Source organism: Cololabis saira, chromosome 19, assembly GCF_033807715.1.
Source record: "Cololabis saira isolate AMF1-May2022 chromosome 19, fColSai1.1, whole genome shotgun sequence".
NCBI lineage: Eukaryota > Metazoa > Chordata > Actinopteri > Beloniformes > Belonidae > Cololabis > Cololabis saira.
This window is the reverse complement of record NC_084605.1, coordinates 12,733,679-12,754,107: the sequence shown is the minus strand read 5'-3', so window position 1 is coordinate 12,754,107 and position 20,429 is coordinate 12,733,679. Positions and strand designations below refer to the sequence as shown.

The 20,429-nt window shown below is 38.9% G+C and overlaps 1 protein-coding gene across 9 annotated transcripts in view; it reads right to left on the bottom strand.

Moving 5' to 3' along the window:
• si:ch73-103b11.2 (myosin-9) overlaps positions 1-20,429 on the bottom strand; it is a 72,934-nt gene that overhangs the window by 25,135 nt on the left and 27,370 nt on the right. For 5 of the 9 annotated variants that reach the window (XR_009770503.1, XM_061708310.1, XM_061708315.1 and 2 more), the window contains exons 4-13: positions 15,282-15,433; positions 14,032-14,116; positions 9,470-9,523; positions 8,308-8,521; positions 6,782-7,331; positions 5,517-5,658; positions 5,312-5,428; positions 1,686-1,742; positions 1,517-1,585; positions 1,333-1,422 (exon numbers count right to left, since the gene is read on the bottom strand). Coding sequence is in view for 8 of the 9 variants with exons in the window: in XM_061708310.1 (XP_061564294.1) it covers positions 1,333-1,422; positions 1,517-1,585; positions 1,686-1,742; positions 5,312-5,428; positions 5,517-5,658; positions 6,782-7,331; positions 8,308-8,521; positions 9,470-9,523; positions 14,032-14,116; positions 15,282-15,433 (1,530 nt within the window). In the remaining variant the exon portion in view is untranslated. Of the gene's footprint in view, positions 1-1,332; positions 1,423-1,516; positions 1,586-1,685; positions 1,743-2,135; positions 2,638-5,311; positions 5,429-5,516; positions 5,659-6,781; positions 7,332-8,307; positions 8,522-9,469; positions 9,524-14,031; positions 14,117-15,281; positions 15,434-20,429 lie in introns of those variants that run through there. The other 4 variants (XM_061708313.1, XM_061708318.1, XM_061708316.1 and 1 more) reach the window with 3 other exon arrangements.

The following is a 20,429-nucleotide window of genomic DNA, read 5'->3' as shown; positions in this document are numbered from 1 at the left end:
ATCCTCTTGACTACTCTATTTCTGACATCCTCTAGAAGATACAGTCATGTGAAAAATAAAGTATATCCATTCTGGTGGTTTTAATGATCAAACTTTAATAATGAAAAAATAAATACATCACTTTATCCTCTCCTGGTCCTAAAATTAGTTCAATCAAAACATAAGTTGAACAATTTTACATTATATATTACACAATTTGTATATAACAATAACTATGAAAAAGCTATGTGTGAAAAACTAGATGCATACTAGTTATACCTAATTAAAAACTTTAAAAGTCGCATTTAATAGCTCCATCTCAAACTAAGTGTTTTCTGTATGACATAATCAGTTATTTTGTAACTACTCTTATTTACAACTTTAGTTCATTGAGGTTTGCAGACTTTTGTTTATGCATGTGCATGTCCCCGTCTCTCCAAGCTTTGTGGGGCCTGACCGTGGTCTCAACAATATTTGGGAATTACCTCATAACCCTTCCCAGCTTCATGGACGGTTTTACTAACTACTTAAACATGGGATGCATTTAGTTTTCCCACAAATTGATTCCATATTTTTGTTTAGTTGTGCAATTATATCATGTGTTTTATTCATCTGAGAAAAAAAATGTGTCTAATTTGTAAAAAGCTGTTGAGAATGTTTTTCTTTTTTTACGTCTTTATCCTAACAACCTCAGAAATTAAATAGATTTTACGCTCTTTTTCATATGCAAATGAGAACATATTCAGCTATTACTACCCTCATACAGGATTGGTACGCAGAGTACGTGTAGCAATAACTGAGTCCCCATTGATATCAAATAATAGTTGCACTGCAAGCAACTATATATGACTACTTTGTGTTTTATCAAGAACATGTGCTGAAAATGTTTAATGGCCAGAGGGCTTTATGATTATAGAACAGCCATACTAACTGAAGGAGTCATTCAACATCCCTCACTTATGTGAGCTTTTGTTTATTTACATAAGGTTTTCTGAAAATCTGTACACAAGGACAGGACTTTTGAATGGAAAACAGTAGGGGAAATATATTTTGCAGGATCAAGGACACGTGATTTCATGGAGACGTGACAGGCTGACAACCGCTGTAGCAGATTTAGAATACCATAACGTCACCGTTGCATAGACAGATGACAAGTAAAGGGTCATCCTACACGTCAGACAAAGAACCATTTCAGAGAGAGAAATGGCAAAACCTGATACCTAGATATGAACCATGTGGTGACAAAGGTTGTTTATAGACTGGCAAGAGACAGGAGAGCTTAAATATGTAGACAAATGAGTTTCATCTCCACACGACACAGTGCAATAGAAGACGGGAAAAATAAACACTCACAAGGATTTGGAAGCCATAATTTCTCTGGACTGGGAACTCTTTGACATCATAACATGTGGAGAGGTCAATCTCACCATCCAGTTCAGAAGCCTAAGGAGAACAATGAATAACAAAAAAGTTATTTCTTCATGATTGCTTGTTGGATTCAGTGAGCTTCCAGAAAGACACTCAAAACGAGCCTCACCTCCTCAGCTATTGAGTCCTTATAGTACCGCAAACTCTGGTCTGTCAGGACAAACCAATGTTTTTTCCACTAAATGGGGAAAAAAATTGAAAAAGATACCATTATCTGGGTTTTGTGAGTTCATTTATAAAGTATGAAAAACAAGTTATTAAAACACAAGTGAAATTACCACTCCATCTTCATAAAGCTTTGTCATCCATCCCTTTTTGAAGTTCAGGAGATCTGGCTGGAAATAAAATGTACAAAAGTGATGTTATTTTATATAATGCAAGTAGATTTAAATTAAGCCATTCATAAGAAACTGTTGCACCACTGGTCACAGTAATAGCATTTTGGCCTTCTTTGTTCCTCTTTTACAGTCAATCAGGGTTAAAATGTACTCCTGATATAATTCTAAAATAATTGACATCTTGCTAAATACTGCATTTACCCACATTTGGTTACATTTCTGTGATGATGCAAGTTAAAAAGGCATAAGAGCAACAGAGACTCAGTGGCGGGAGCCGGACTTTCCCTGTGAAACACAAACTGCTGCACATCGAAACCAAGCTCAAGTCTGTTTATAGACTCTAAAGTAAACCATTCACCCAAAGAACTCCGTTTTGCTCATCAACAATACCTTGTTTTTGTTGAGCTTGATCCGGTGTAGTGTCACCGCCTGGCAGAGTGTCATTATGATTGCTAACTGCCTTCAATTCATGTGGTGACAATTTATTTCTTTCCGTCTATCCCAGAGACACACAAACTGTGGCTGCTTCTGTGCTGGCTATTTATAATCATCAGCAGCGGTGGCCGTAGTGTTGTGTATATGTGTGGGTGTGTGTTTTTAAGTGGGTGGGGGTTTTGGCAGCTACAGTTCAGACAGAAAAACCAGTCTCACGTTGACGGGATTATCCCTTCAGCATTCCCCTGGGCAGACCACAGATCAGACTAGTAGGAGTCAAACGTCATAAAAGATACCACTGTACCTTTAATCAGCTTAAATCCAACATTAATATTCTAAAAACCCAAGAAAAAAATAAATAAAAAGTGAAACAATACTGTATATCCAGCAGAAGATGCCCACACAAACAAAACGGGCCATTAAATAAATCATTTGTAACAGTAAAATATGGGGTCAAGTGTCATTTCTTTACGTTGCAACGACTCCCAGATGAGCCTGCCCCAGCTGCTGAACAAAATCCTAGAGGAAACGCTGAATTAATAGGATTGTAAAATGTAAAACGATTAAAACAAATTGAATTTAACTGCAATATAACTGGATTGAAATGGACTATTTAATTTGATTACGTTAAGCCTGAGTATTTTATGTGTAAAATGATTTGAGATGACCTTTGTTGTGAATTAGAGCTATACCAATAAACACAATTGAATTGAAACATAATGGCAACAATAGCAGCAGCAGCCAAGTGTGGCACTTCTACTCTACAGCCTCATGTTTTAGTTTTGTGAATTATTACCACCAGCTGAATTTACTCTGGTGAAAACGGAACTTACTGTTTCAAATATTACAGAAAATGTTTTTCTTATTTATATTTTGGTCAGAAAAAAAGCTTGATGATATTTCAAGTTGGCTTGACCAGGCTTGCGGATACATAAATTAATAATTACACATTAGATGTTTTTATGGCAATGTATGACTGTGTTGACTCATTTTTAAAAGACATTTTGACAGCCACCATTTTTTACATGCATGCCCTAGTTAATGTATGGACAAGTACAGAGCTGCCCTGCATGTGTGGAAATAACTGAATGACTTTGGAGTTAGAATAAGTCACCAGTAACCTATTCTTGCCCCAGTCCTAACAGTGACTGCATTTACATGCAGTCAATAACCCTTTTAAAACCCGAATATTGGCAATAACCCGAATTTGCACGGCCATGTAAACAACAATAACTCCTTTGAGTATATTCGGGTTTTTAAAAACATGAATATGACCCCTGGGTTACTCCTTTTAAAACCCAAATATTCGGTCAAGTAAACGCCAAATGGAATATCCCGATCAAACGGAACAGGAATTTGTTTTCTGCGCATGCTCTGTTCGCAAGGAATCCTGGTCTTTTGAGTCCAGGAAGTTCTTCTAAACACTGAGAAACGCAAGACCACGCCACACTTTTGGAGTGAGGAGGAGACTAATCACTTCATAAATGTAATGAAGGATATGAACATTTTGGCATTTGTAGACGGTAGAAAGTACCGGGATAGCGAGATTTAAAAGAAGGTGAGCGAAAAGTTGCGCGAAGCAGAATTTGTTTTGAATTTGGATACAGGAAGAAGAAGCGGAAATGACGGGAATTGCGTCATGATGTTCTCCGCGCGTCGCTGGTTTGATCGAGATATCCCGAATGATTAATTACCATGTAAACAGAATACCAACCAGTCCACATGTGTTTTGTGGATCTGGAGAAGGCATTTGACCGTGTCCCTCGTGCCAGTCTGTGGGGGGTGCTGAGTGAGTATGGAGTCCGGGGCCCTCTATTAAGGGCTGTCCGGTCTCTGTATGATCGAAGCAGGAGTCTGGTTCGCATTGCCGGCAGTAAGTCAGACTTGTTCCCGGTGCATGTTGGACTCCGGCAGGGCTGCCCTTTGTCACCGGTCCTGTTCATCATTTTTATGGACAGGATTTCTAGGCGTAGCCAGGGGCCGGAGGGGATCCGGTTTGGGAACCTCAGGATTTCATCTCTGCTTTTTGCAGATGATGTTGTCCTGTTGGCTTCATCGGACCGGGACCTCCAGCATGTGCTGGGGCGGTTTGCGGCCGAGTGCGACGCGGCAGGGATGAGAATCAGCACCTCCAAGACCGAGGCCATGGTTCTCGACCGGAAAAGGGTGGCGTGCCTTCTCCGGGTGGGTGGAGAAGTCCTGCCTCAGGTGGAGGAGTTCAAGTATCTCGGGATCTTGTTCACGAGTGAGGGAACAATGGAGCGTGAGATTGACAGGCGGATCGGTGCAGCGTCCGCAGTAATGCGGTCGATGTACCGGACCGTCGTGGTGAAGAGGGAGCTGAGTCGAAAGGCGAAGCTCTCGATTTACCGGTCAATCTACGCCCCTACCCTCACCTATGGTCATGAACTTTGGGTAGTGACCGAAAGGACAAGATCGCGGATACAAGCGGCCGAGATGAGTTTCCTCCGCAGGGTGGCTGGACGCTCCCTTAGAGATAGGGTGAGGAGTTCGGTCACCCGGGAGGAGCTCGGAGTCGAGCCGCTACTCCTCCACATTGAGAGGAGTCAGCTGAGGTGGCTTGGGCTTCTGTACCGGATGCCTCCTGGACGCCTCCCTAGGGAGGTGTTCCAGGCATGTCCCACCGGGAGGAGACCCCGGGGAAGACCCAGGACACGCTGGAGAGACTATGTCTCTCGGCTGGCCTGGGAACGCCTCGGACTCCCCCCGGAAGAGCTGGAGGAGGTGTCTGGGGTGAGGGAAGTCTGGGCATCCCTGCTGAGGCTGCTGCCCCCGCGACCCGGTAACGGATAAAGCGGGAGAAGATGAGTGAGTGAGTGAGTAAACAGAATAATCCGAATGTTTCAGTAACCGGAATATTAGCAATAACCCGTAAAGTTAAAAACTTTTGAGAGAGCACAGTTGTTTTGGATTTTGTTTCTGTAAACATACAGTATGGAAGACATTGACATCGTAGAAAGTTTAAAAATATGTATAAACTATAATTCATGCATTCTTAAAAAGGCTAAAGCTTACAGAAAAACAAAGCTAGCCAACTAATGGTTAGATTTTCATTGAAGTGGTGTGACTTGATGTTGTGTTGTTTATAGGGCATTAATCTTCAAACTCACAGTCATTGATGATTCGGTGACTCTACGATCCAATGACTTGGCTCTTCTTAAGTTGACAAAACTAGAGCTGGACACATCAGGGGCTAAAGACTCTTTCCCTGTATCTAGTGACATCTCCTAGAATCATCAAACCAGCATTAGTGTTAGGTAAACTCATCTGAACTCATTTTATTTCAATTTGTCAATGTTAGTGAACTGAACATACGTGTTTGTTATCCAGATAGCGTCTCTCACTGCGGCCTTGTCTCAGGATTGGTGCGGTGTTGGCCGAGGGGTCACTGGAGCTGCTTGTGTCCATACGTTCAACATGTTGACCCTCCTCGAAACGCCCGATGATTTGAGATCGCCTAAGAGGCAGAAAATGATCACACTCATTCAATATAAACTTGTGTCTCAGTAAATAATCTGTATATCACAAAAATAGCAAATCAAACAGATAATGCTCATAAAAAAATGCACAAAAACAAGGTAAAATTTGAAAACAAATCTCATGTCTCATAAAGGATAAAATAATTTCAGTTCACTTAGAATGGAAGCCATGGACATCAGTCTAGACTCAAAGCCTTTTTCATAACGAAGCATATGTAACTTTGAGAGTAAGTAATATCCCCAAAGAAAACCACAGCACCATCCAGAAGCATATCAAATAACATAGCATTGTTTTATGACAAAAGATAAACTTCAGAGGAAAAGGAAAATTACTAAAATGTTGGATTAAGTAAACTGTGGAGGTAACAGCAATGGCAGAACAGTCACCATTAAATTAAGGCACTGGACTTGTTAAATGGCATGGTTTAAAGAAATGAGTAGCTCAATTAGAAGAGACTGGACTGTAAGTACAAGCTATCATTTATATGCACGTCCATAGGATACAAGGGGACTAAGTATGTTTTGTATGAAACAGTGTCAGTGTATGCTCCCAGGAGGTGCAGAGATGAAATGAGAGAAAGCAGGAATCAGCGGTGACCAGCAGGGAACAGCATTGGGACAGGGGTGGAAGGGTTGGCTGAGCAATAGCTCTGAGAAGCTCAGTTCAGAAGCCCCTGGAAAAGATTGAAACAACAAAAGAAACTAGCAAGGCAGCAAGAGCAAAAAGTAGAAAACCAGCAGAAAACAAAGTAACACTGTTTATTGAATTTGCCCAAATTATTAGTGGTAAACCACTGGTGAGACAGTGTATGCAGCAGTAGCAAAAGATGCCTCAAAGGCAGTAGCCACAGGGTGGTGCTAAAATAGTAAAATGCTGAATGTTTTAAGCAATGCATGAGCTTCATATCATTCCGCAGCATGTTCTTAAAAAAAGGTTTTAAGAAAATGCCAAATGCTAACAACCATGGGCTCATAAATGATAACCAGGTTGTTATTACCATAATTAAAGTGACATTACATTTTGGTTGCGATATGTGTGCAGCAGTGATTTGATATATCAAAAGGCAAATGCAAGAAACTGAGCATGAAACTTATCCTCACCTGCGCTCCTCCCCAAACAGGCGAGCCACCTCCTCTCTCCCAGGGCTCCGTGTCCTTGCCCTCAGCTCTTGACGCCTTTTCTCTGAGCGAAAGGCTTCTCTGTAGCTCAATCTGCGAGCCCGTGGAACATCAGACAGTGTTGTATACTCCCTACCAGCCCGGCCAACCCTGCTTCCTCCACCACTGACACTACTAGTGCTCCCTCCACCACCATTGTGCCCCTCCCAGGCAGGTGCAGCCCCACTGGGTTCAGAGTCCAGCGAGCTCTGGGAAGAGCTGATGGTGGAGTAGCTTTGGGGAAAAAGTGCACCTGGAGAGGGAAGAGGGTCTTGGGAGGGGTGATGAGTGGAAATGTGGGCGTCTGATTCAGAGTTGTACCTGGAACTGGGAGCTCCTAAAGAGGAAGATGATGCTGAAGATGACAGGGGCAGACTGTGGGGTTGCTGGGATTGAGGTTCAGACTGTGGAGAAGGTTCTGACTTGGTCTTTTCCAGGGAAAAGTAGCCACTCTCTACTCTGACCTTTCGTCCATTGCTCACAGAACCAGCATCTGAAAGATACATGAAGTGCCACATGCATACACTTTTGATTTTATAGCAATAAACATTACACATCTGTTCTGTACTTCTAGCATTCACCAGAATAAGTAGGGAATAGGGCTGTTCGATTTTGCCCAAAAATAAAATCTCGATTTTTTTCTCTCAAAATCCGATTTTCGATTACGATTATTTTGTGAATTGACAAAAGGCAAAGAAATGATTTCAAATATGCTGTTTTTTAATTGAACATTTGCCCCAATGGGCTTTAAGTGCAAACTTTGCTCTTATTAAACCAAAAATGAATGAATAAAGTGCAAAACTCTGTAAAATAAGTTGAAAAAAAGTTTTAAAAAATATAATAAAATATAAAGTTTTATCTCTGAAAAAAAAAAATCAGCAAATCAGCACTTGCAAACATACAGTAAGTTATATTTCCAATTAAATAAAACAAGACATTTTCTAATTAAACTAAACTGGGTCTTTGCATGCTAAATAATAATGCAACCCATGAAGGAGGTAGAGGTGTGTAATGTCAGTCATTACATTTGCTATTCACATTTGCAAGTTTTTTGCAAGGAACACGAGCCGGTCTACCGCATCTGGCTTGAGGGATGCCCGGTGGCATGTTACAACGCCCCCTCCTACACTAAAGAGCCTCTCCGATGGGGCACTTGTCGCAGGTATTGAGAGGTATTTCCATCAATCATTAATATGGTATCAATCATTAATACGTATGCAGACAAGGTAAAAAAATATTAATTTTTTTTAAAAAGTGAAAAATCGATTTTACGATTTTCACGTTTTAACATCGTTCTAATTACATAATCGCGATTACGATTTAAAATCGATTAATCGAACAGCCCTAGTAGGGAAGTCACAATGTTCCATAACAAATTGGACAAAATATCTGCTTCCCTCTGTCTTATTTTCTTAAAAGTGAGAGACAGTATACAGAATTTTGAAGAATTTGCATGTCCTTTTTCTCACCATCTTGAGAAACGATATTGGAGTCTGGTTGGGTCTGGCTTAACTGGCTTAGACAGGAGGCGCTGCGGCTGCAGGGGATAGTGGCCCTGCTCCAGTGGCTTTCCTCTTGCCACAGGGTGGCACGGCTCATAGGGACACGCTCAGCACTTGCGATACTGCCGGGTAGACATGGGATGCTGCCTCCAGTCACAGTTACCTTGGCAGGCCCAGGCTCCTGTGTAATGGGTTGGGAGGAGTAAATGGGTAAACAAAATTGGAAGGTAAGGCCACAAAATGACTAAAAAGGAATGCAAAAAAAACAAAAAAAAGATTAAAAGTGTCTAAAAATGAATGCTGGAAATATCTTTCTTGCAAGTTCTGACTTATTCAAATAAATGTACACAAATGTAGGCCTAGTGCCAGTTACAGTAGTCCAGTCATGAGCAAATCAAATAGTAACTTTTGAGGCCAATCACGGCCCCACTTTATAGGTGGCATTACATAGCATTTACCATCTAATATAGACAATATTTGACTCTTAATTGAATAGGATGTGAATTAATACCATTAATCTCTATTTTTTAATATCAAATGAATTAAATGTGACAAAGATTCAAAAGGACAAGGTGACAAAGGAAAAAAAAAGTAGTTTTAAATCACTGGTAAAATTATACATTATGACAAGAGGGCAAGAGGAAGCATGGAAAGGAACATCAATTCCATAATAAAGAACAACGAGGTCATTCATAGGGAACGCACCTGGAATACAGAGAACAGAGGGAGGGGAAAAACACATGGATATTTGGCAGAGGTTGAATACATATTGGGAATCTTTTTTCACCAAGTATAAAAAAATTAAAGTTGTTCAAGCTGTGGTGTCAAGAATACATTTCAGAAATCCCTCCAGTGATTTGTAGATGCGCAAAACTGTTGCAAAAACATGACAGAGCAATATTTCCAAAGCAAATTAAACTCTTTCTACCCAGAAAACTTCCACCACCATAAACATGCTGTTTTGTTGAGAATCCCTTTTTCCAATATCAGAGCAGGAAGCAAAATCAAGTGCTTTTTATTCACCCTGAACTTGAGCCGATTGAGATTATAAAAAAATATCAAAAAGGGTTCAAAGCCTTGAATTTTTAAAGGTAGAGCAGTACGGGAGGTTTGTCTAGGCTGAACTCACAGGGTGTCCATTCATGTCTTCAGTGGAAAAACACTGGCTTGGAGTTACTCCACCCTGCCAATCACAAAAGGTCTTATATGTTAGTGCTTGTTGACTACGTCTGATTAGAAAACTACAAGAAAGAGTATAATTAGTAAATGTTAAAGACTAAGGGAAATAACCCGGAAAGTGAAAAAGTTGGTGTGTCTGAATATTTACCAAAAAGTGTCCAACTATGCTGTGTCTCCAGTAAAGCACAGAATGTGAAAATAGGAGAGCTCCCAAGTGGAGACGCGTTACTGACAGAGCAAGGTGTGGAAAATGTCATCCTCAAAACAACAGAGCTTATTCATCAGTGACCATCTGGTATATTGTTATCAGAAAACAAATGTGAAGCCTATGAGAAATAACAAACTGAGCGCACTCAGGCTGTGAAACCCTGATCACTCTTACACAGTATTAACTTTAATTGTAGAGCTTAGCCTTAACCACCATTTTTTCTAAGCAATACCCATTTCACAGGCATCGACAAATGCATGTAAACAAAGCTCAGATGCATGCACGCATACACATACACACACATAAATCTTGCCTGTTAAATCCGGCAGGATGTATACTTTTAAACTATGTTTAAGTGTTAGCGTGGCATCGCACATAGATACATAAAGAGATAAATACTGTGGCACAAATTAAAAGAAATAACTTGAATGTTTTTTTAAACAAGAAATATACAGTATATATAAACATGAATACAGGATAGTCTGCATGAGACAAAAAAGTGCCTCGATATTTAGAAAAATAATAAAATAAAACATTGACACATATGATATGCCTTACTATAGAGTCTGAAGTCTGTGCTTAGCTTGTAGCTAAATTACTACAATAAACCAAAAATTCAATGAAATGGGGGAAAAGATTCACACACACAATACAATCCAACAGGAGGGATACATTATATAAAAAGCAAAACCCTTTTATTTACACAGGGAGGAATTCTGGATGATAAACAAAAAAGATAAAAGGCATGAATTATTGGGGTCATATGGGACACAGTCAAGGTCAGCACTGTGTCACCACTGTTCCTCTGCAAATGAGCCTGTTTGTTTAAGAGCAACAAGGTCATGGCTTTATTCAGAGCACAGTCATTAGAGGAACCAGACAATGAACTTCACAGAATTGAGTGTGTGCTCACCACAGATTTGGCCTTGCTTGAAAAAGGAGGTAGAGAAGGGTACAAACTGTATCCCTAAGTAATCTGCACTATATTACTATATCTTATGCATATATTTACCAGTGAAACTATTGTTATGCTAAAGGAGTCTTATGGAGTCCTGGCCCGGAAGAAAAAAAATTACACCACTGACATGAGAACTGATGTTATTTCAATTGTGTCTAAAGGATTTTGCACGAAGGGTTTTTAAGAAAAAGAAAAAAAACTGCTCCCATTTTCTCAGGGGTTGCCGAGTGTAACTTTTTCCTTACCAGTTGTCAATGTTGCAGAAAACCATAAGACCCCCACATATTCATCTTGGAAATTTATTGCTCACCACTAGGAATTTATAACTCTGCTCGCTTTGAAAAACCAATGATTGTGCAAGGCCAGATAATAACTAGCATTGCTGGGTCCTAAAATTTGTTTAATTGGCTCACAAGCTTAAAGATGCACTTAATTAAAACTCTATGGGCTTAGTGCTGTTGAGTGTGAGATGTTTATGGAATCCTACATGGCCAGTTTGAGAGTTTAAACTTTAGTCTTGAATGCCGCCCCCCCCACCCACCACCAAAAAAGAAATCCATGATATTATAAACCATATAGGCAGAAAAAAAGCAGGCAGAGACACCAGCTCCTGGACATAACAATGAAACGGGGTGAGAGGATCACTGTCACATTGTGAAAAGTTGCTGCTGAATGTTGTTACAGGAGGGAGCTGTAACATTCGACTCTGCTTTTGGAAATACTTTGGAAACCAAGAAGTGTTTACTGCCCACTTACTAAGTGAAACTCCTGTGTTATATCTATAAAATCCGATATGTATTGTGTCAGGTTTACGAGAGTAGGAAGAAAGACAAAATTACTTATTCTTAATTCACTACACTCAAGCCCTCCATGTACTGCAAGTTTTCTGCAGCCACAGCAAGTAAATTACACAAGCATAAGGCATGCAGCTTATTAAATCTGATGCATCATGTGATTCAAGAATGAAAATGGACACATTATGAAATGTTAGATGTTATTGACAAAAAAAGAATTACAGCGTCTCTGTTGAGGCCTCAAACTGCATATTTCTGATGCAGATGTCATCTGCAAATGAAACTTGGGCAATTCAAAATGAAAATGTGTATAAATATGTGTTTGAATAATAACTAAATGTATTTTATGACTAATAAATGCAGAAATCAAAGAGAAAAAGTCAGATGTATGAGCAGTGATATGAAAAACACTTGTTCCACTAGTATGTCATATACTGTAGAAGAGCAAAGCAGTTTGTTCTCGGGCTACAGCTATCAAATATTTTGGTAATCGATTAATCTATCGAATATTCCATCGATTAATCGGATAAAACGTACTTTTGCTTAATTAAAGCCCAATAAATATACAATAGAAAAGAAGACAAATCACTTAATAAAAACAACCAATTTGTTTCCTTTATAAGAAAAATTGACATTTATTTGCATATTATGCAAACTAGTAAACTGTTTGTTAAATTTTCCAATAAAAATAATTAAAATTAATTCAAACTTAACATTTCCTGTGATGTGAAAAAACCCACAATTGTATCCCACTTCTTTGTCTAAGTATAAAAAATAAAATAAATCACTGCCTTTAAATTGTGCAACGTTTAAACAGAAATGCTTGGCTGCGGACCGGGACTTGGAACAAGAGTCTAGCACAATGTGGACGGGATCTTCATTTTTAATTTAAAATGATCCACACCTTTGATGTATTTTGTCTCGTCGTCTTAATACTTTTGCTTTGCTGCGTTTGCTCATTGTCTTTGTCACTTTTCAGTCGCAGACTGGCGTCTGTACAACAAAACTGTTCACACAGGTTACAAAAAGCACAGCGCCGTCTTCTTCCCTTTATAGGGGACACATACCTGTAAGCACGTTGTGTCACACTAAAAAGAATCCATGCGAAACCTGAGCTTTAAATTTTATTTTTTTAACTAAATGAAGCTTCGGGGCAGAGGAAATTCCTCGATTAATTTTTGTATTCAAGTTGCTCAAGGAATCGTTGCAGCTCTAATTTGCTCATCTGCATCTACTGTCATACGATGAGCCAAAATCATTTTAAAGCTCATACATGCGCAACACAAGAAACTGATAGGCAGACGGACAGACCCTTTGGTCTGTTTCCTCAGTCGTTTACGTGTGTAACATGGGCCATTTTGGGGCCCTTGCGGATACATTGCTTGACGCAACAAACGGCAATACCACCAGAAACAGTGGCAGCAGTGTTGAGGAGTATAGCTAACATGCAAACACCAAAAAGGACAAACAAGAGAAGAAGCATTGTGAACATTGTGGGAGCTTTTGAAGAGAGGCTGTGTGACTGCATCCGCAATTATTGCCATATCTACGACATCACCTGGCCTGGGCACAGGGTCAAGCAGCTATCAAATGATAATGGCTGGGAGGAGATCGTTCGTATTTTGGGAGCAAGTCCAAAGATAGCAAAAGACAAATGGAGTTGTGACAAATTTGTACATGCAAACAAAGTGATGAGCAACAGGAGTAGTGTTGCAGCTGATGAGTCTTCAGAGTTATCCTTTGTCATCTTGGCGTGTATTTTGTTTTGTTTAATATATTTGTATTTATTTGTTTGCCTAATATATTTCTGGTTTGCTGTGCACTATTAAAGCGATTAAGATAAAAAACTAAACAACTTCTCATAACAAGGGGATTAAGTAGCCAAACATTAGATGTTTCACTTACCGCTCCACTGTCGTTGCTGGAAGTTATGTTGAACTGACTGAAATTCACATGCATATAGTGCGGTTTGAATGGCTTAATGTGATTGGCTTATGAGTAAATCGTCCCTGCCACGTGGGGTGCGTTCTTATGATTGGCTGAAACAAGGAAGATATCTTATTGGTTGCAAATTATGCGTGTTTAAAAGACATTTTTGGGGTTGAGGCAAGTCAGGGGAGTCTCAAAATCTCACACACAAATACAACGAAGTCCACAGACCACAAGCCGTTTGTAAATCAGGTTATATTTGTTTGTGCATCAGAAATACATTTGTAAATCTTGTCCTACACACCTGTGAAATATCCTGTGCATTTGTAAATCTTGTCCTATGTATTTGTGAATCGTGTTCTGTGAATCGTCCTGTGCATTTGTGAATATTGAGACTGTTTTAGCTACATATAAATGTTTTTGGATTAGTCAGCTTCAAGAACCCACCCATACACAACAGCAGACCAAAAAAGAGAAAAAAAGGTTATCAAAAGTATCACACTTGAAAACAAACACAATATTTATCTAATTTTAGTAGCTCATTCTGTTCATATTTTTTACTGTGAGAAGTCAAAATGCCCAAATACCATGTTACCATGGAAAAGGAGAGTAAGTTACATTACCTGGTGAGTGGGTGGATCAACCTTGCGTTTCTTCTTCTGGTTCTGCTTGTTGGTCCTGGGGTACACAGTCAGAGCCTCCTGCCACCTGCAAATATTAAAAACAGCCACAATGATTTTATCAGTCTAAATACAGACTAAACATAAACTGCCTTGCCATGGTGAATTAATGTACGGAACAGGTCCAGGTTCTCCGCAGCAAAGAATAAACCATGATGGTCCATGATGCTTGTGAGGACAAACATGAGGCACACTGTTGCAAAATTACACGTCTAACACAAAAGCATTTGTATTAGTTTTGTTGAAAAAAACCTGAATTGCAATATTCACAAAGTTTTTGTTTATTTTTATGACAACTCATTGTTTAGAATTATGAATTACATCAAACTGGTAGTACTTCATTCTATATTAAGTGACCATGTGACAAACATGAACAATCACGTTAGACTATAATAAAGAAGATCCATGTAATGTCCTTTTTAATTTCGTTGAGCCAATGATTTGTAGTTAAACTCTTTCTCTTTACAGGCCTTCAGTGTGGAGTGCGGCACTATAAATTGTCAAAGATAAAATGGTGCAATGCATTTCTAAATGAATGCCCAAACAGTGCTGTTTCCATTACTTGATAGGTCAAAAGATATTAGAAAAGCTTGTTATAATTATTAATTAAGTAAAAATAATACATTGCTGTCAATTCTGTGATGACCTAGAACCAACACATGGAAGCCAGATGATAGGAGAGTGGGTGGTATAAAGTGATGGAGCAGGTAACAGTTTGATGTGTGGGTGTTGTGAGTCACAGTTCCCCAAGAATAGACATAATATGTACTGTACACTCGAGCCAAGAACGGAGAAAGCAGTGCAGAGGCATAGCTTGTACAGCAAAAGAGGACAGGCACAAGGCAGAACTGAATTATGAAGATTAAAATGCATGTACTGGGCTATGTGTCCTGGAGTTGGGGTTTGTGAACACAGGGAGAAGAAGGTTAAGAAGCAGGGGAGGGAGCAGTTCAAGAATGTGCACCGTCACTGCAGTGCAAATTACAACTCCCTAAAAAACAGCCTGAAGCAGACAGCAGGGGGCAGGGCTGTTTTACCTGCAACATATTTGCACACAACCAATTTCCTTTCATCTCTGTAAGTCCTCCAGTCATGTCATGTACTGTACGTACATGGATAAAAGAGTGCTATTTGCAAAGTCAGTGATAGTAGACAAGTTATGGTTGCTATGGAAGCAGATCAGTATGTCTTACCCGTTGATGATTTCTTTACACTCAGCTCTTATAAAATGTTCTCTCTCAGGGGTCAGGATGCACAGTGAGTTCTTCTGGCCCGTCCTGGACTCACCGTCGATGACATCAGAGCATTGGTTCATATTGATTGTACCCTGGGGTAGAGTGCTGGGCTGCAGGATCACAACAGAGCAAGCACAGAATGTGTGAAGTGGAGAAGTGAGCAGACGTGGCCACAAGACCCTCCACATGGCGTGCCTTTTAACTAAATCGATTCCAACGACACATTTACACATCAAATACTGATGCTACAATCTGCGCTAAGACACATGTTCTTAATGGGACTCACTTTGATATTTTTGTGACATGGAGATATTTGTTTCAGTTTTTAAAAAGGAAAAATTACATAACCCGCATTACATATGCACCATCAAATAAAGGATCACTTGGGTACAAATCCATTTCAGAATAGAAAACTATAATGCACCATGAAACAGTAGTGTGTTCAGGAACTATTCCACACTTAGTAAAAGCTTGGATTCAACATCATAGGAACAAAAATACATGAAAAACAAAAACAAATACAAAAATGAAGTATTTTCTAAAATCAGATGTAAACATAAAAAAAACCCATCTATGATTGCACATATTTTCATTAATCACAATGTGCAATGTGTGCATTGCGAAAAAGCTACCTTACAAGAAAGTGCGATGCTGAATATGGCAAATTAACGTTGACATACCATGATACAACTTTTTCACAGCACAAAAGGGAAAACTAATCTAGGAGAAAGGTCAGTCTGAAATAACAATTTACTCAGATTTAAAAGTTTCTTGAGCATACACATATTCAACTTGGCATTGAAAAAGGTATGCATGGAACCCTTAAAGGAGTCATCAGATGTCCCTTCACCATAAGTTCATTGGATTCTTTAGGGTTTTCATGAAAAGTGTCAAATATACTAGACCTGCGCTGGACAATTCTGAATGATTGGTTAACTTAATTTCACTTTAATCTCTCTTTATATGCACTGGCAGGGTAGCGTTCTGGGCGAGATACTAACCCTCTGGAGTCCATGGACATGCCGTGTCCAAATCACATGACCAATTTACAATCTAGTAGCAGCAAAACATACAGTAGCCTCGATGAGTCTCTGTTTCAACTTGTCTCAAGATTTCAAACAATATGCCAGTTTTTATACAGTGTTGATAGACCTAGTAAGACCATTGTTATGATAACTAATATATAGCATGTTTTTTTCTGAACATTGCCATCAGGGTTTGCTGCAACTCTTGCAGGAGGGGCTTGTGCAGAGCTACGTCATTTTGACAAGAATCTCAGAACAGCTTGATTTCAGAAAGGAGATTTTCTTACAGCAATTTCGAAAAAACACGGGGGATTTTATCATTCTAGAATGGATGTGTATACACATGTCCAACACACCATTTTGTAAAAAAAAACAAAAAAAAAACAACAAAAGCTCATTTTGTATTTGATGACGTGTTTCATGCTTGTCTCCCTCAACACTGCTGACAGACCAATTATACTTGGCTCCAGATCATTGACAAACATTTAAGACCCAATGCTGGGAATTAGATGCTCCTCATACAGTTTCTGTGTGGAGGCTTGGATCTACATTAAAGGATAGGCCATACTTTTGTAAAACAGATCAAGTCCACATGTTCACAACAAACTCCTGGGTAGATGGTAATTTGCAAAGAGTCATCGACACACCCTCTGACAACATCCACACCCCACCAAAGCCTCACAGATAACCATCAGACAAAACAGCATTCAAGAAGAAGATATCCTCACTACCAAAGAAAGGAGGAATAATAACTGAGTTTGAGGAACAGATAATTCTAATGAGCACCATAAAACTTCTAATCTTATTCAGTTTTATATAAAATTTTTTCATTCTCGTATAAATTTTAACAGCCATCCATGAATAACATTACCACATAACTTCCAAAACAATGCTGCCTTATGTACAATAACTCAGGGTTAAATGTAACTGATAGTTTACATTAGTATGAAGTGGTTTTAAATGTAAGTATAGACATTTTAAAATTAGAGCCCGCTATTATCACTGGATGATGAACACATGTTTAACGCGGGTTGGGTAGTATAAACGCAAGGCATGTTATTTGCCAGCCCGTGCCTGAAGGCAAGTTGAGGGGAGGGAAGGCAAGTCTGGAGGTGTTATCCACATAACATAACGTAAGATGTATGGGCGTGTAGAATGACGTATTATCACATCATCAGAAATAATGAAACCTCTCAGACAAGTGTAATTTTTAAAACAGGATGGATGAACATTGGGACGGGCGGTTTTTGGCTGTGTTTTGCTTCTTGCAAAGCGCCGGTTTGTCATTTTTGTGGCCAGTTATTCACACATGGACCATTTATAGAGTAAATCATCTTGAAAATATAGGCCCTACCTCTGCTGCTGTTCTTGTTACTCTCATTAGCTGTTTCCTTATTTTATGAAAAAATAATAAATGAAAAGATGAAAAATGTTGAAAAAAAACTCCCCTGGTGGGTTGTACTCAGGTTACGTGATCAATAAATCCTTCCCACGACCCACCACCCTGCATTAATTCTGTTTACATTAGTCCTGAGCCACGATTAAGTCTACCCTCAGAGGTGAGTTATTTGCGGTGCCAGCTCAACGCGCCACCCTGCATCAGTCAGGTGACACGCTAAATCCACGTGTTAAACGCACGGTATCCCCCTCATGTAAAATTGTGCTTATGATTCATTCACGATCACTACCTTTAAAAAACAAATCCTGTCCTAAAACTTTAAAGTTAGTGCTTGCATTTAATATTTGATTTACTGTTTGTTCAATTGAATTCTCTATTGCATGTACAAGTTTGAGCCCTAAGGTGACTACTGTGTACTCGCTACACTTCTACTCTTGGATTTTCACTTTTTATGTTTTGATTTCCACTAGTTCCACCTAGTTTCGTGCTTTTTACTACACAATGCTGGCTTAATACCTGGCTGCTCAATTGCCAACATGGATTTCCCAAATTAGTTCATTAAGCTTGTTCCATCATAGTGATGTTGTCTGGAATTTAGATCTGTCTCAGGATGGCTGACCACATGATGGCCACATCTTTAGTTAGAAAAAAACAAGAACAAAAACAAAACATCTTTTCAGTTGTCTTAAAATGTGAAGATCAACAAAGATCTCCTAGCACAATTTAGGTAGGTTAATATGATGTTTCTGATCATATGACAATATGAACTTATAGGTGACTGTTCTTGCTGTAGCATCAGTTGGAACACATTTGTGATCAAAAACATTTTGCTCATTACAGGGATTTTTTCCACAATATGCTTTGAGTCACTGTCCTTCCGTAGAAAGAAACATCACCCAATCAGATAATTTTGCTGCAACCCATATCAGGGTGCCGTTTTTAATAACAAGTCAATGTTGCAGCATCAGGTGCAGTTCTCTTCTGTTACAACTCTGTGGAAAGCTTGAAAATTCATCTTTTTTTTTCTTCTTTTTTCCAACAAAGGACGCATCAGTTTTGTCTTCAACATAGGGTGTGAAAAGGGTTGTAGTTAAGATTGTGTTCTTTGGTTCATAATTCAGTTCGTTTTTCAATATTTTATGTTTCAACTCCTAAAAGAATGCTGTTCCAAAATTGACCAAGTATTTAAAAATGTTATGAAATGGGTTTCCTTTACAAGAGAAAGGATTATGTAAGGATTTAGACCAGTTTTAGACCAGTGTTTTGTAGAAGCCAGGCCCTTTGTAAGCTGCTGAACTCAACAGTGTTTTATTTATTTATTTCTCTCAGAATGTATTAGACTATTGATTTGCCTCCATCTAATTTTCCACCATCTGATGGATTCATTTTGTTTCTACAGGGATCCCCTTCCTACCTTGGACTGAGAACTGTTTTGAACATGTGTTGAAAGATCATTTAAACATAAAATGCAACACTTAAAATTAAACCCAGACTTTTTTGAACCTGCCTAATTAATGAAGAATACAAAAAACAAATGGAGTGAAAACCTCTTCATGGAGGGATTTCTAAACTTTCCAACAACTTGTAGCACTCATAAAGAGAGGCCTAAACATCCACTGCTACATTTGGAGCCCATAATTAGTTACACTAACATACTTAGGAACTTTAATTCTAAAACCATCTCTCCTATTTTATATTAACATCTGGAATTTTGTTTTCACTTGACACCAACATTTGTGTTAAGTACAACATTTTAGTTAATGGTTACAATAAAAAAATGGGTTACTTTCCAAATATAATATAATCAAATATACTCACATGTAGTTGAGTAATGATTAGTTTCCAAGTAGATCAGTCTAAAACACCTACAGCTGCCCTTTTAGAGAGATAATGCTTAAAGGCAATTTCACACATATCACAATAAATGTATTGAATTCAGAAATCTGACTTTTATTTAATCTGACTTGCACAAGTCTTGTGAAAGGCTTGATAATCTCATGTTGACAAAGGGATTAATATTTGTTCAATGAAGTAAAGGGATATTGTGCAACATGGCACACTGGGAATGGGTTGATGTCTGAACAGCCTTTAGGTCCAACGCTCAGGCGCTTAAACATGCACACAGAACATACATTAAAATTCCACCGTAGTTCTAAACCAGCACTAGTATTAGACCGCAGATTATGTGTACAGAGCTCTGCAAATCAGCATCTATTAGAAACTAGAATTGGAAAGAAAATTAAAAGGTTTGCTCGTGACCAAATACATCCAACTGTCTGGCATAACCATAACCTATCATCAACAGAGCAATTTAGGTTGGTGGAGAGCCTCTAATATGGACAGAGAAGTCAATGGGCAACGGTTTGTGTTAATTATACCCTGAAGCTGGATGAGAGGCCCTCCTTATTGTCACTGTTAGTTTTCACTTTCATTCACAATTTCTCTACCACGGTCAATACTAGGGGTGTAACGATACACTAATCTCACGATACGGTACGATACACGATATTGAGGTCACGATAACGATACGATACGATATTATAGCAGTATTTTTTTAACAACCTTGAATGAGGAACATATGACTGGAAAAAATTGTCTTTTATTTGAAAGACACAAAGTACAAAACAATGCTGTGCATTTGCCCTATTGTTACAGTTTGTAATGCTTTATAACTGTTTAAGT